At 46.6% G+C, this 17347-nt stretch overlaps 1 protein-coding gene across 1 annotated transcript in view; it reads left to right on the top strand.

The window, feature by feature from the left end:
* The first annotated feature begins 10083 nt into the window (after positions 1-10083).
* LOC122386498 (polyamine-transporting ATPase 13A3-like) overlaps positions 10084-17347 on the top strand; it is a 96479-nt gene continuing 89215 nt past the window's right edge. The window contains exons 1-3 of the mRNA XM_043375746.1: positions 10084-10431; positions 15123-15290; positions 15829-15968. Coding sequence (XP_043231681.1) covers positions 10372-10431; positions 15123-15290; positions 15829-15968 — 368 coding nt within the window. The 5' untranslated portion in view covers positions 10084-10371. The remainder of the gene's footprint in view (positions 10432-15122; positions 15291-15828; positions 15969-17347) is intronic.

The raw sequence follows: 17347 nt of genomic DNA, 5'->3' as shown, positions 1-17347 counted from the left end.
ACCAGGGGCCATCGGTGAGGCGGGAGCTCCACGACAGGTACTGGGAGCGGGCTCGCCTTTTCCTCGTAGTGACCCATCAAGGCTGGGCGGCGGCGGTACTAGTTTCGCAAGAGACAGAGACATGGAGCGACTCGGGACTCGTCTCAGTCCGGCCGCCACCCAGCCGCCCGCCGCGCCTGGCCGGGCTGCTGCTTCGCCGGCCGGATGGCGCGGGCGGCCCTCCCGGCCCCTGCCCGTCTGGGATGCGCTCCCCATCCGCAGGCGTCGGCGGCGCCCAAGAGGCACACGAATAACGGCGGTGCTGCGGGCGGCTTGTGGGGTGACGGTGCCGCGCTCCTTCCCCGGCTCCTCGCCGTCCGTCCCCCCTCCCCGGTGCCGTTTTCTTCCAGGGGAGGTGCCCCGGCCGCCGTGCCGGGGCGTAGCGCAGTCCGTGCTTTCAGCACAGCAAAATATCCACCCAGGCTAGATTAAGGTAATGACAAACTAGGATTAAGAGTGGCTACAGACTTCAGACTTTATGCAGACTTAACATTAAGATATTATATATGCAACTAAATGACACACATGGTGTTTGTTCTAACCTTCTCAACAGAAAGTGAACATGTCAGGACAGCACCCCTTGGTGACCATTATACTCAAGGGGTGTAGGCACTGATCCCCCAGGGGTGAAGTGATAGGAGCACAAACATGAGTCACTAGTTAGCTCTGTGTCTTTCCTCCTGCAGGAAAAATATGTGTGATGCCCAATGTGACTGGTAACTGCATATTATAAAGCTGGAAATATTGTACAAAGTTATGACAAAACAAGCAAACAATGCATGTTACTGCTCTTGTTATTCCTATATGAGACCTCACAAGACACAAAAATATGCATGGTAAAAAAGGGAGCAACAATACATTTCAAATTTAGCTTGTCATTAAAATGATCATGGATTTCACTACATCAGAAGTGAATGAAATTAAGTGATAATCAAAGACTCTGGAAAAGAAGATCAGCATATGTAGTCTCATAGATATGTAGACTACATATGTCTTGTTTCCAAAGCTAAAGTATGATCCTCAATGTTGTAAAAGTTGATTGGCTTTTACAATAACTTTGAATAAAAAACAACATATGGTAAACACAATTAAAGGCAATGCCAAGATCCATCCAACCTTTGACATGCCCTGTTTGGAATGCTGTTAAACATGCTATGATCTTCTCAGAATAGGAAAAATCAACTCAAAATATTACCTTCTTTTATTACAAATAAAATCCCCATGAATTTCAGTATTGTGACTGCAGAGCTCAATATCAGAGACTGTGCAGAGACTTCATCATTCAAACAATCAGAGAATCAATGTGCAGAGACTAACACTTTAAAATCTACTGACTTTTCACAAACATCTTTCATGCTACAAGCTTATGCCTACTCAACACTTTTTTCATGACTCGAATATGGTGGTGTTCATTTTAAGTGAAAACATTCATCCAGCACTAAGCAGATTATTTCTAAGCTCCACTAAGTCCCAATTTCTGCTATATTTCACTTGGGTCACTTCATAGTTTGAATTCAAGGTGCCTTGCGGATTTACCTCAGTTATGTAGGTAAATACACATGGATTTATGGGCTTTATCTCAGTTATGTAGCTGCTCCCTCAATTTAAGTTTCTCGTTAAATTTCATTGAGGCGTTGCAAGATGGGCTGTAGCCGAATTCTCTTTCCTGTTTAGCTGATGCTCATAATAGGTACCTCAACATTTTTCATTCCAATTTTTGTAGCTGTTAACAATTGATAAAGACCCATCTACCTAGACAACAATGACATTACAGAGGAAACCCCTGGCTGTGTTTCACGGGCACGCTGCCAGCTGCTGCCAGCGCATTCCGTGAGCTAGCGTCAACCTCCGGTAGTGTTTGAGGTATAGGCTTGTTGATGTCTCTATGTAAGCCAAAAATGGCTGGCAGAGTGCCGCAAAACACCACCCTTATTTTTGCACAATAATGGTGTGATAACTGTTCCTGCAAGAAAATATAAGGTGAAATGAAGTAAAATCAGGTCAAACATTAATATATACCCAAAAGAAGCAGTGTATGGAGTACCTAGGGGAAAGTGGGGTATGACGGGCATGTTAGTTTTGCGGGTCTGTACCTCTGAAGTCTTTTCTTCGATTGCTTCACCAATTTAGCACAACCATCTTCAGGCATTTTTCTTTCAGTGCCCCTTTGACACCTAAGGTCTAAATCCAATACTTTTCAATTGAGAGTGTTTTTAGCAAGACCCTGCAAAAACCCGTCTTACCCCACCGGGGAGGGTAAGACGGGCACTGATGTTGGGGCAAGACGGGCACAACGTTAGTTTGAACTTCTTTACATATTTACTGCCGAATAATTATGCTAATACATCTTACACATCTGGCTTTTGATCTTACAGTCAATATTGTAAGGTTCGTAGCATCGCACGGCTACTTATAGGCGTAATGGTATTGATCGATGTAATGAAAAAATTAAACAAATTCAAAGCTGTCTATTTAAATAATTTCGATGGAAATGCGTTGCAAATGATGTAGAACAGCGTAAGTTAGCTTAAAATAACAATATCAGATGGTTTGCATTCCTTTCATCATTGTTGCCCGTCTTACCCCATTCGGCTGCCAATAAGGATATCACACCGCCTCCGGGCACCAAATTAAAGGATTCATTCGCCAGCATACACATTTGGATGACACCCTAAGACGAAACTCTCATCAAATTTCCAAAACAAAATATGAAACAGCGAGGTCAGAAAACACTACGAAACACGATAGTTCTGCTTAGAGTGCAAGGCACGTTTTTAGCTTTTCCACAATTTTTCAAAAACTATTTAAGATGCGTACCTCTGCCTTCACCTCACAGCAAAGAACCACACGGCCGATTACCAACCACAACAAGAGGTTGCTAGCGCCAACGGTTTGGGCTAGAGGGCCGGTGCCCGTCTTTCCTACCCCGCCCGTCTTACCCCACTTTCCCCTATGTTCACATTACCAATAATATGATGCACAACAGGCCATAGAAAAACCTGTGAATGTTGAGTTGTAACCCAATTTCAATATCAATATGGCACTTGGCATTAGCAGTAAAACATACCGTTTTTGATGTTAAATCAACAGAAAAAAACTCCTGAACATAAACAAAATGATCAGAATATATAATAAGGATAATAGTATAAATAAAAATCGACGAATCGGCCTATCATCGCCCATAACATTCACCACTCCCCAATCCCCATTCCACGCACAGATTGTTTACCCCTCGGTTTACCCCGTGTTCGCAGTCTCCCGGACGACGAAGATCCTATACGTCGTCCGACCAATCACGTTCAAGATCAGCAGGGCTTGGCCGCGGTTCTCGAACGCCATTGGCCAGATTACGCAGAATCTTCGTCGTCAGGAAAACTGTGAACACGGGGTTACATTTTTCGCTATGGTAACAAAAGCGCCAGAATTGACTACCAGAATTGGATCCGAAGGTCAAATGGGTCACGTGACTGTCAAGTTCAGATGGACAACACCTGTTAAAAACAGCGCGAATGGCAGAGTGAAACAAACAACATCTTTCACCCATTGATATAGCATGTAATCTGTGGTGCGCCAGATGCGCCATTATTTGTCAACCGCAGAAGGTGACATGTGACGTAACAGCATCAAGAGCATCTTTTTTCAAGAACTTTTCAAAACAAATTTCCTATCTTTCTTCCCCCCATTTCTCTCAGGATATTGATTTTATGAGGCAATGGTATGCACCATAAATTCTGTGAAAATAGTTTGATCATTTTCATGCATTCTTAAAAAATCGAGTTCCCAACCCCATTCTTATGGCATTTCTTCGTATCGCAATTCTTCGTCTGCAAATCTTCGTCAGGGCATTTATTCCTACCTATCGCATTACTTTGTCTCGCACCAGGGTATATGAAAATCGGCTCGCATTTCTTCTTCAACGCAAATATATGCAAGAGTAAGCATTGAGGGACAAATAAATGCACCGACGAAGATTTGTAGACGAAGAAATGCGGACGAAAAATTGTGCTACGAAGAAATGTCATGCGAGGATTCGTTCGGGTACCATGACATTTATGTGATTTCAAAGTCAAGGTTCACAGCTGATTTGCTAAATCAAGCCAAGAATCCAAACTATCAAAAAACTATAAATATTTGTTTGTCTGTCACAGAGGTCTCAAGCAATATAAGGTTGACATATGTTGAATCAAAAATCTACTGCCACAACTCACATCTCCTGCCTTAGTTTATCATTGTTGTTTTAACTTGCTTTCAAGAGAAACAGAAGCCAGTATCTGATATCACTTCAGATGATTGTTTCAAGATCTGAGTTCAAATGGAAATAAAAGCAAGATCAAGATGAAACAGGGATTATTGCTGTTAAAGTAGTTTGGCCATGATACAACAAGCACATAAATCATTAGCCAAATCAAATACTGGTTGGTTTGTCAAGATGTTTGTTGTCTGTCGTCTGTCGAGCTGCTATGAACACTGAACGCTCTCACTCTTACTTTAAAGAGAGTAGTGTACCTAAGTTGAATGGTAGTGAGCTGTAATTAGACAAAGCAGCTATTCAGTGCTCACATCAAGCCAGGCTAGGAAATGGCATCAACTGTGGTGGGAGGAAGCAGGTTCGGCAGCCCTATGTTGTAAACTTCTGTTATGTCTTGTGTTTGATCAACTGATGTTTTCTGCTCTGTTTTGTGCAGTGATAGCAGGTAACTGCAAGCTTGTCAAATTATGTGAATAAACGAATTCATAACATTGCATTTTTCTCTCCATGCAAGGAACAAGTAAGATGTTGTAGAAAATGTAATAGAGGGCCGCATTGCTGATTTTGCACTTTATCAGAGCTTTATTTAGAATTGCTTTCCTGAAAGCTACACACAGGCCACAGTGCTGAAATTCACAATGTCATAGCTTTTGGCAGAAAAAAAGAAAAGACTTACCGAGGTAAAATTGGCTGAAAGTATGGCAGAGCAGGTCTTGATGCGTATGCCCATCCGTGTGCTTGCCGAAGCCGAACTGACTGCAACACGTTTAACTCTGACCCACCATGGTGGCTGGCATATCCTGAACTTTCACCACTCTAAACAAGACAACTTTCAGCCCTCAGCATTGTATTAAAACACTATACAAAACACTCAAAATTTGTTTCAGTGCCATCCACGGACAACATCAGTCGCCATTCACCAGGCCAGTAAAAACAGAATAGATAATAGCTTCAAACCCATGTAGTCAGAGTTAATAGGTCTGCACCTCAAAACAAAATCCAGGTGACATTCACCACACCAGTAAAAAACAGGTACTTAGGTAACGTAACAGCTTCAAATCTGGTAACATGTTGGTCGGACTTTACACTACCATATTTACATGGAATAATATGATACCAAACAATAGTGCAACCATTCTGGACAACAAAATTGTATGATAAAATTAATTTAGAATACTCTGGCAGCATGATTTACGAGCACAGGCAGGTGTTACCTACCAGCCTTCTCAATGCTCGTAAAACCAACATTGTAGTTTTGATTTTACCTTACATGATAACACACTTGGCTGCAATGGCACATTTAATTTAATACTGTGAAAAGACCAGTTATAACCACTTCACAAGCACAATTGCACCTCATGCCGACATCCTTTTCCAAAGACAGTCAGCAGCGTCTTTCGTCAAAACTGGAAGATAAATCCCCTTTCAACTGTTAACATCAAAAATATTTCTTCATGGTGTGACTGTGATCTCCATATGGAAACCTTGCAGGAAAAGAATTAATGTCAATGGTCAGCTCTTCAAATTTCTTTGGACTTTAACTTGCAGTACCATATCCAGTTTGCTTTGATATTTTGTTTTTTATTCCATGTTGAAGTTGAACACCAAGCTCCAGATATAGTAGGCAGCTTGATCATCTTCGGCCTTGGTATAATATCAGTCCAAGTTCCAGTGGTGGGTATCTTCTAATATTCAAATTAAAATGAAAAGCAATAGGCTTTCTCAGCGCCGACGACGGATTTCACGTTGATAAAAAAGGCAGCTCAAGGTTAGCAAAACTCGGGTTCAAGGAATGGCGGGCGTTGAAATGACTGCTGACGTCATCAAAAAACCGCTAATGGTTAAGAGATAGGGACTAAGCTGGTCCCACCCTGCAAGTAAAGGGAAGAAATTTCTTGAACACCATAAAGCTGCGGGGGTTGCGACCAGGATAAATGGTGGTTTCTGAGCCTGGCCGCAAACTTGGCTATCTCAACTCAAAACTAATGTTAAGGTGGGATGGTCCCTGGTGGGAGGGTCCCTTTAAAGAAGCTATACCAATAGACTCAGAAAGACCTGCGAATCGAATGTTAATCGTAAGACTTCCTCCTAACTAACCTTGTGGCCCGAAAGACTCTGCTGAGACAGAGGAGTCTCGACATTAGCCGTGACCCCGTGGGTCCATGTGACCGACCACCCTCCCCCTCATCTGTAGCGACAGGGGAGTCTCGAGTTCGACACTAGCGGTGGGTTCTCGTGACCGACCGACGGCCCTCCGTCTCCATACTGAGGGTGGTGAGGACTGGGGATGGATGATGAGCGATGGCGACAGCGGATGACGAACGATCACCGACGCCATATGGTGCGATCACTCGTCTCTATCTGTTCTGTTCCGCTTCTGTCTTTATCTTTTTTCAATTTACCGTAATACCTAACAGTTTTCGATGGAAGACTCAGTTGACGATCACCAACTAGCAAATGGCCACGCTTGTCCGGTCAGTCGCCAAAACGTCGCTTGTCGAAGCTGTACCGTACCCAGTGACTTCCGTATCTAAACTAACCGCAGCCGTAAGCCTGAAGCGTGCGCTCGCCGCTGAGCGATAATCGGCGGGCCCGTCCGTCCAAGATTACTTTACTACTCTGTCCGTCCCTTCCCTCCCACGGTGTGTGCCAATGCGCGGACTAAACGACAGGTGAGGGATGGACGCATCACATATAGTTACATTTCAGGCTGTTGGTGCTTACTGAACGTCCGGGTGGCTTTGAATAGAGCTTGTATCGCGATCAGGTATACCTAACCTAATAATGCTGTGCGCATGATCCAGGCAAACTGGTAGGTGCTGTGCTCCTACCAGACGCCGGGGATGGTAAGTATCTGCGCTAGCATTTGCCATTAACCAATCTCCAACTAGAGACATCACCTATGTTTGCTGCAAGTTCTGGCTGGGTCGAATGTCTTGTTCCCTGCGCAGTGCGCACGACTGCTCCCTCCCCCCTGAACAAAGGTGCCTCCGGTCTCTGTCTCCGGGGGATCAAACACCTGCCACCCCCCCCCCCCCCATCTGTCGACCAGTCTGGCATTGAGTAACCCACCCACCCCCCCCACTCCCCACCGGCGACCAGCCTCGGAGACTGCGACCAGCCGCGACAAAAGGAGTGCAGTCATCCAGTCCAGTCACTCAGGAGCTCGGCAGCTGTCATCAGAGAACAGTTCACTGCCCGCGGGGCCGAAGCGTTGCATGGCCCGAACATACATACGGTTATTGGACGCACCAGCAACGACTAACGAGTCTTAGAAGTGATGCGTAGAAGTGATGCCTAGAAGGCATCACTTGAAGCCGAAGGCACCGAATGAAATTCATGAAATGGATATTTCATTACGTCCTGACTTCCAATAACCTTCCAGGCGGTGGGGGGGGGGGGCATTTTTTGCCCCCCCCTTTAGTTTTTTCGATATATATCGAGAACCGCTGCGCCGATCGTCACCAAACTTTCAGTAGCCTCCCGGGAGCAGCTAGCGCACATGGTGACCAAAAATTTTTCCAAAGGCTATGATAGGTTGGCCGCTAATGACGTCAGAGTGACGTCATTTTTGCCATTTTCGACCCAAAAAAGGTTTCGCGGGAAGAGCTGTCAGGCCTACAGCTTTAGAGATACAGAAAAATGTTTCAGACATAAAAGGTGTGGAATTAAAAGAGCTACAAAACAACTATTTCGGTTTTTCGAATTTTTTGGATTTTGACCCCTAAAAATTAAAAAATAGATTTTTTGAATATAATAGCCAAAAATCCAAAAAACTTTTTGAATTTCGAAAAAACTGGAATAAATGTGATAGCCCCTACCGCCTTCTATCTACATACCAAATTTGAGATCGATACCTCTTTTATTGGCCAAGGTATAGCGAAAAAACTGTTCAAAATTGATGACGTCAAATTTTCAAACTCAATTTTTAGCAATTCTAGACCTCGTAGCGCAAAACAAAGGCCACCATTAGACTCCCCGTGACGAGCTGCATCGAATCGTTACCCATTTTATGCAAAAATATCAACTTTGAAATTTGACCTTTTTTGACCTGACCTTGACCTGACCTCCACCAGAAAGTGTCCTAAACCGTACCTGAATGTCTTGTAACCAACACCATTGAGTTGGAAATGAAAAACTGGCCATAAAACATGCATCGCATAACCTTAGTAAAGTTGGGCTCATGTGGTGACCCTTGGTGACCTTTGGTGACCTGACCTGTGACCTGACCTAGTATGACCAGTGACCTCTAATAGCAACATATGTACTAGACAACTGACGCCTTATCGCTGATTTTCGACAAAATGCGTTTTACTCGGTGTTATAGCGCTTTCCCTAGAAGCCCCATGAACGGTGAAACATTTTATCTTTGACCTGACCTGTGACGTCATCGGTGACCCCGAGGTCAATGAAATTTGGTTTCCTTCAACAAATTTGACAGGGCTATCGAACGCCGTTTGAATTTTCCGGATCCGTCCAGTAGTTTCGGAGATAGGGGGGGGGGGCAAAAAAGTGCCCCCCCCCCCCCGCCGCGCGGAAGGTGGCTGGTAGGCCCACCGCCTGCCGGGATAACACTTTTTTCGAACAATCAGACTTGACCCTATTGGACAGGGATGCGGAGCCGTGGAAATTTCAGACGGCTCCGGCTCCGGCTCCGGGGAAAAATCGGCTCCGGATCCGGCCCCGGCTCCGGATGAAATGTCATGGCGGCTCCGGCTCCGGCTCCAGTTCCGAGTAAAATGGTCCGGCTCCGGTGGCTCCGTCTCCGGCTCCAGTACTCATTACATCCCCTATATACTATTAAATACGGGCGGAAGAAAAAAGACGATGGGATTGGTGCACGTTGCTTCTGTATTTGCATAACAAGGCTATTTTCATGTTTTGAATAACGCATGTTTTGCTGCCTTGAACCGTCAAACCGAACTAGGCCAAAACAATTCCTCTTCCAAAAAAGGAGCCGGAGTCGCCCCTTTTTTGACGGCTCCGGCTCCGACTCAGGCTCCGGGCTATATTGTTTCACAGCTTCGGCTCCGGCTCCGGCTCCGGGCAAAATATGTCTGCTCCGGCGGCTCCGGCTCCAGCTCCGGCTCCGGCTCCGCACCCCTGCTATCGAATTTATGAGTTTTGAAGTGTTGGGTAACGGAAATGAATAAATCAGATAACAGAACTCGGCGATCATTAAGTTTTGTCAATGTCGGAGGCTGGCCAACTGATAACAGTATTGCTGGTCACTGGTGGCACTGGCGTATCCACGTAATTCAATTTCATCGATATTTGCTGGGTAACCCTGCATTTTCCCATACCTGCTACATTGCATGATTAAATCGAGACATCCAGGCATTTTAATGGCACGTGCACTGTACCACACTTTTCAAAGTTTAATGCAGTGCTTAATATTGCCAGCCGTGTGGTTCAAGGGGTGTGGTTAAACGCGTTGAACCACACGGCTGCTGACGTCACTATCAATTATAGTTGTGAGCTTTTTGGCAGGTATGGGAAACACCTTCCAGCCCTAAGGCCGGGAATTCAATAAATGTCACCTCGCTTTTTTTTAAGCAAAATCACCTCGGGCCTAACGGCCCTCGTAGTTTTCGCTAAAAAACCTCGGTGACATTTATTGAATTATCCCGGCCCCGGGCAGGAATATATTCACCCATGCACCTTGACCGGAAGTGTGTCGAGCCGGTCGTGCTCACTCGCCTGGCGCCGATCGGCAGTTGACTCACACTATCAGAGCCGCCGATAAGATTGACCCGGCGTCTCGACGTGGACGCCAGTCCACCGCGTCACCCGCGCCGCCTTTGGTCGCCGTGCGCCGCTGGTCGCCGCGGGCGGTTCGTCGCTGTCTCCGCCGCGCCGGTCGTGTTCGTCGGGCCGTTCGTCGCCGTCGACACTGGTGTTTGTCCTTGAGTTTATCAGCGGCGCCGGCGGTGGGGGACCGGAGAGCGATCGGGAGCGTGTCGCGCTGGGTCGGGGGCGTGGGGCGCTGGCCCGGAGACCGCGAGCTCCTCGGTGTGGTGGTGTGGTACTCGCGGAGTGTCGGCGGTGGGCTGTGAGGACCTCGGCTGCCAGACGTCCGAGCCATGGCCGCTAACGGCGGTCCGCAGTTTCCTGGGGGCGGCGACCCTGACAGCGAGATCCAGGTAGGTTCTGGAACTGCCGGAAGCACCCTGTAAAGTATGTACCCCCTCCCTTCCCTCTGACCGAACCCCGCCAAACCCGGCCGAACCCTGACCGAACCCCACCGAGCCCCCACCGACCCCTCTAGCCCCCCGCCGATCCCCACCAGTCCTCCACCAAACCCCACCGACCCCTCTAGCCCCCGCCGACCCCCGGTCTCACTGGTCCGCCGGTCGGCTGATGTGACACCCACCCATTATGTCACGGCGCGTGACGCGTGTGACCCGTGACGGCGGCCGTCACATCCGTCAGGGAGGTGTCGGTCCGTCACGTCCGCCGACTGAGGCCGGCAATTAGAACGGACCGGGGTATGTTAACACAATGGTCGTCAGCCAGCCTACTGGTGGTGCGTGCGGCATGAGATCGTATGACTATGCCGTAATTCGTTAGGTAATTAGTGATTAGTGTGTCAGAAGTCAGACTGTATAACCTAAGGACGGGCACATAGAAGAGCTCTTAGGCCATGGAGCCGGTCGACACTTCGGCCGTAATAATTAGAGCATGCAATATGTAGAGCAATAGCGCTGTTAGTATATCGTTCGGTGCCTATTTATGGGTAAAAAAATTGCCATCACTCCAATAGTGGACTAGCCGACTGAGCGCGGCTTTTTGATATCGCATTCTTCCCTCAAGATCACCGCAACTCAAAAGCAATGTGGTAGGTATTTAGGTATGCTATAGGTATTTTTTCTTCACCTTATTTCCGGCAGTAGGTACCGTTAGAAATGGCGAAACTTTCAGTACCTCTTTCTATTTAAATGGGATTGAGACCTGAAAAATGATGCCATTATCTGTGTAGGTAGTAGGTACTAAACATAATTTAGAAATGTTGACACATGTTGACCACGAAAGGGTACGGTCGAAGCTTGAGCTCATGCCACGTGACCTCGATGTCAACATGCATGTCATTTGATGCGTCTTTACAGGCTGAACACACTGGGAACAGGCGCTTGGCTGTACCTCTTTTATGTTAGAAGTTATTAGCAATAAACGTTTTGGTGACCTTTGACAGAGGCGGATCCAGCTCAGAGTTTTTTTTTTTTGGGGGGGGGGGCAAACCATAACAATTTATCGATTCTTTCCATGCATCGTCCATAGGCGTAATGTTAAAATTATGCCGTTGGGGGGGGGGGGGGGCAAATGCCCATTTTGCCCCCCCCCCCCCTGGATCCGCCACTGACCTTTGATGACGTCACATGATCTTACATGAGTTGTCAAATAGCAAACAGTGCATCTAGGCAGTCAAACCTGCTCATGAGATGTCATTCATGGTAGAATTGGCCACTACAACGCGAGTTTATGAAATAATAATGAGACGTATGGTATTTCCGCCATCTACTTATAATGGGGAGGTCAAGAATTCGAACTGAATCGATGAATAAAAATCCGATCCGAGATACGGAAACTGTAGGAATGTACCGATTGCTTTATTACATCCTGCAACTTTCAAAGGGCCTTGGACACGGTGGCAAAGTTGCAAAAAGTGATTTTAGGCTTGGTCATTCAAAGCAGCCTGCAGTGACCTGACTTAAAATGTAAGAGGCTGTACCTTAATTAACCCTCGCCCGCACATGCAATTTTCCCATCCTAGAACGCACATGGGGGGGGGGGGGTTGCCACCCCCCCCCCGCGCCGTTTCGTTCCTGTTGGAGATAGAGCTTAGCGGTAAAGACCAAAAAGATTCTTTGGGAAGAGACGAATCCAATGATACCCGATTTTACCTTCTCAGGTCAGTCATTGACCTTCCAGGTCAGGTCAAACTAAAAAATGTTGCTGTTTTGGGTCACCGTTGGATATCAAGTGCGCTGCTTATCATATACCGATGACGATGCCGTTTTCTGGTGCCAAGCCAGCTAGAACCTCTTTGTCACACTACCCGACCAGATTTTTGCTGCTGAGGTCATTTCAGGTCAAGTTAGGTCAAGGTCAGTTATATGTGTTTGTATGTCTGTGTGTGTCTGTGTGTATACTGATGTGTGCACCGATTGTTTTTGTGTCCATATTACATGAAATCATGATCTGAGAAGCTTTTACCAAAAATGCAGTAAAAAAACTTCACAAAAAGTAAATTCAGCTTGCCTAAAACGCAATTATCTTAGATGACCTAGGTTGACCTTGACCCTGACCTTGACCCCTGCACATCGTCGAACAACATGTTCCATGATAGGTGGGAGGTAAGACTGGCAAAAAAAGGCCGAAATCAAGGTGTCAAAAGCTCACAAGGCCCATGGCAAACGCAAGATGTTGAGAATTGGCCATTTGGGTCATGACATGACCTGACAAACAAGGTCATATCTCCGAAACCAAAAATCACAGAAACTTGAAATTTTCAGTGGACATCAAGAAATGATAGAGGAGCAGCTATACGAAAAATCAGCCTTCTAGCTCTAAACATGTTGAGTGCAGGGCAGAAAGACTACCTGGGGGGGGGGGTGGCAACCACCCCCCCCCCATGTGCGGGCGAGGGTTAAACACAATGTGTGGATTTAATGAGGGAGCAGTGCTGTCATATTTTGGGGCGCCGCCGCCGTGGTTATGAAAAACCTCAGGGGATAACCGTTCCCCCTGCAGGTGAGCGGGCTAATAATTGGAAATCAATACTTTTTTCTTTCCTTCAAAATTTCGAGAAGTTATGGAACTTGAAAGTTGACAATATTTCGGAAACAAGATGCGTATCAAGCGTCATTGAGTGCGAATACTAGCATATTTACCTTTTCAATGTAAAAAGGCCCTGAGGCCCGTAACCGATTGGATCCCGCTCGGCATGCTTTGTTGGCCGGGTATTGGACGCCATGTGGTCGTCGTGCGCGCCGCATTGCTTCATCTTGCAGTGGCCCTGTGCCGTCAGGAACGTGACATGATTGGACCAGGCGGCACTCGGCTCTCCTGCTCGCCGCTCAGTCTGCGCTCCGAGCCTATCCATCAGCACTACCCCACCTACCGCACTACTCCACCTACAGCACACCCCCACTCAAAGCACTACTCCACTCAAAACACTACTCTACCAACAGCACTCCGCGCCCACTTATACCTCTACTCCTCGCCCACGTACAACACTATACTGCTCCTCGCCACTGACGCCATACCTCTACTCTAACCCTCGTCCACCTTTAACGGCACTACTTCGATCACCTACCTACACCTCTACTCCGCCTACAGCTCTGCACCGCTCGCACCGTCATAAGCTGTGTAAAGTGTGTAGTGTGTATGCTTGCATAACAAACAGTCACGTCCTCGCACCGGCCCACCACACTGTTGGTATACGGAAACGGTCCATCAGGAGTGGATCGAGCCCTAATTAGAGTGGAAGGCCGACCCATTTAACTGGCCCTGGCCGCTGCCGGCTGACGCTAGGATCGGGTCAGGGCGCTGAAACAGTGCGCTGCCATGGAGCGACACAATGGCTCTAGATGTCTACACCGCTGCTCCCGATGACCCAATGCGGGATGATCGGACCGTTTGGCCACTGGGCGGCGTCAGACACCTTTCGGTGTTGGTCAAACAACGATCCGGTGAAAGTGCGGCCAATGACGGCGCCCGGCTGCCGACGATATCGGCGGACTGACTCACTTTTGTCACATACAGGCGTCAGTTAAATGTTTTAAACACCGATCCCGGCTCACTCGTCCACCATTCTCCCTGCTCACAAACCTTTGGTGACCTTTAATGACGTCACATGACCTTAAAGTTGCCCAAGAGCAAAAAAGGGTCTCAAGGTAGGCAAAGTTGACCCTATATGAAGTCACTCATGGTATATTAGGCGATTCCGACGTGTTTTAGTTTAAAAGTAAGCGAGCCGATTTTTCCCCAATTGACTTTTAATGGGATGGTCAAGAAATTGACCTGACCTTAGATCATCGATATCGAAATTCAAAGCAACTGGCGCTAGGCCAAAGCAAACACAATGGTGCTGTTCCACGTCTCTTTCTTTATTAGATCAAAAGGTACAGCCAAAACTATTTTGACTTTCTTTTTACCCCTGTGACGTCATCTTTGACCAGACCTGAAAATGAGCTCAGTAAAAATTGTAGACCTTATCCGTGTGAATCCTGTTCCGTTTACCGCTTGTCGCTATCTTGCTATATTCTCGAGATCTCGCTGTCGCTCCCGCTCGTAATAATGTACAGGTCATAAAAATGACCTGACCTGAGGTCAACGCAGGGCGATAGCCACTTTTTATTATCGCATATGAATGACAATTGATAAGGCTTTAATTGTCATCAGACAAAATTGCAACTTTCAGTGGGGAAAATATAAAGGTCATTGTTTGTTGTGTTTGTGAGTTGTTGGTTGATTGTGAGTTGAACTATATAAGGTTTTTATCATAGAAAACCAATAGTTTCTGAGTTATAAGCCGCCAAACATAGGGTTGCAGCGTGACCTCCAGGAATTGCCCGAGGCTATATCTCGGAAACCGTTGTTCGAAGAAAAAATCCTTGCCACAGCTGGCTTCCCCGCCCATCACAACCCCTTACACCAGTTTTCAACAAAGAATAAAGTACGTGGGCGCAAATTTAATTTTTCATTTGTCGATTTGTCGTGGAACGCCCCTATTGCGACATCTTCAGATTCCTGCAGGGGTACTAGTCCTCTCTCTCTCTCTCCCCACCTCCCCCTCTCTCTCTGTCTGACCGGCCGCGCTGCCCGCCGCCAGGAGCTGCAGGGGTACCGCAGTGACCGGACCCGGCTGGCGCTGACCAGCCTGCTGACTCTGCTCACCGGCGGCCTCCTGCTGATCCCCCTCTCCTGGAAACCGGCCATCCAGCTGCGCCTCACCAAACGGCCCTGCACGCTCGCCGAGGCCGACTCCGTGCTGATCACGGTGAGAAGCGGTGGCTCTGAGTGCAGTGAGGGGAGATAACTGTGAGAGAAGGGGCCAGGCTCTCAGCGTGGTGAGACGGGAAGGCTCTCTATGTCAGTTGCACGGCCATCATCACGTTAGTGGACTGAGTTGAACATTGAAAACATTGAGTTACATTGAAAGCGTAGTTTGACATTGAACCAATTGCAGAGGGGGAGATGGGCACTCAGACTCACCACCTCACGGCATAGGTATATATATCCGGGTAGGATTGGTAGCAACAAATACGTATACCGCTACAGTGCACGCATTTCGGTCAACTGTGTTGCGTGTGTGCCGTGTAATCCACTAAGTAGGTGTAGGTAGGTATATGGCTGTACCCAAGTCACGTTTCTTCGTGATATTTATTATCGATGTTTCTGCGTGACAATTGCTGCACCCCCACAGCCCACACACAAAGCCACCATAAGTGCTTTCCGGCGTTACATCATTGTCCTTTTTAGAACTTGAGCATGGTTCCGCAACAGAAAGGTTTCATTTATATCCTTTTACTTTCCAGGATGGCTATGGACAAACATTCCATGAAAACATCACAAAGGAGCGGGAAGACGCAGCTGGCATTACTACCCCCAGACATTTCATCAACAAGCGAGTGAAGTACGTCTGGGACAGCGGTGCGCAGTACTTCGTCAGACTGAGGTATGGAACAACATCGTTGATAGCGCAGCCCTGACTTATCCCATTCAGATTCTGTCGTTTTTTTTCTCGTTATACTGACGTGGCAGCTGGTGCAGGGTTCCTGCCAAAGCTAGTGGCACATTTGTGCCTACTCTGATGTGAAGTTTGGATAGCTTTTTGTAATTGACAATATTTTATTTAATCCCATATGCATAAAGGTGGCCTTGTTTGTTGTCTATTTTGCATCCACTATATGTATGTAGTTCTCATTGCCGAGTCAGATGTGAAAAATGTTCCGAGAGACTTTTAATCTGACATTTAGCCCGCACATGCTCTGCACAGTTACATTGTTAACCCACGCGGGGCTGGGGGGGGTAAATTTTACCCCCCTCGCGAATTTTTGCGATATCTCAAAAACGGCGGCGCGCAGCGCCGCCAAACTTTCAGTACCTTTTCTTACATCAATTTGACACGTTCCCTGAAAATTTGAGCGAAATACGTCGGAAAATTTTTGAGAAATTGACGTTTTAGTGACGTCATGTTCGCCATTTTCGCCTCAAAAACGGCAAAAGTTCAAACGCCACTAACATCTTCATTTTTAAAGGAATCAAGACGTAACAAAAAAAGGTTATACGTAATTTTACTTTGTCTATCAAATGGTAATCTCGGTTTTTTGAAAATTTTGGATTTTGGCCTAAATTTTTTTTCAAAAAACTGACTTTTTTGGGAAAATCATTATAAAATCCAAAATTTTGAGTCTATCGAAAAAACCGGAATATATGTCAGAGAAGTGGTCTATGTGCACCTACATACCAAATTTTAGAAGAATTGGTTCAAAAATGTGGGAGTTATTCAAAATTTTATGACGTCACGACACACAATTTTTTTGAAAAATGACTTTTTTGGAAGTTCTAGACCTCGTACGGAAACAAAAATAGCACCATTCGATTTGCCGTGAAAAACTGCATCAGATAGACACCTTGTTAGGCCTTAACAACCAACTTTAAAATTTGACCTCACTTGACCTGACCTTGACCTGACCTCGACCTGAAATTCATCCAGAGGTGGTCCATATCACTTATTGAGTGTGCCTATTGAATTCTATGAGTAAAATGACCCATAAAACATGTGTCGCACATGCCCTTTTCTATATTTTGTTTTTGGGTGACCTGACCTGACCTGACCTGACCTTGACCTTGACCTCTGAATGATATTGTATGCAACGAATATTGTCTTGGTAGCCTAAGAACACGTTTTGGGCGATCAGTCTCAGTCCATGACTCCATTCTTCGGCAACTACGGTGCAAGGCCGATACTGTAGAAACTTGCAATTTGTACCCTTGACCTGACCTTGACCTTGACCTCAAACTTTAAATTAAGTACATGTTTTTAGTAGTTCG

This window comes from Amphibalanus amphitrite, unplaced genomic scaffold (assembly GCF_019059575.1).
Source record: "Amphibalanus amphitrite isolate SeventyFive unplaced genomic scaffold, NRLGWU_Aamphi_draft 000254F_arrow, whole genome shotgun sequence".
NCBI classification, from domain to species: domain Eukaryota; kingdom Metazoa; phylum Arthropoda; class Thecostraca; order Balanomorpha; family Balanidae; genus Amphibalanus; species Amphibalanus amphitrite.
This window is presented reverse-complemented; position numbering and strand designations above follow the sequence as displayed.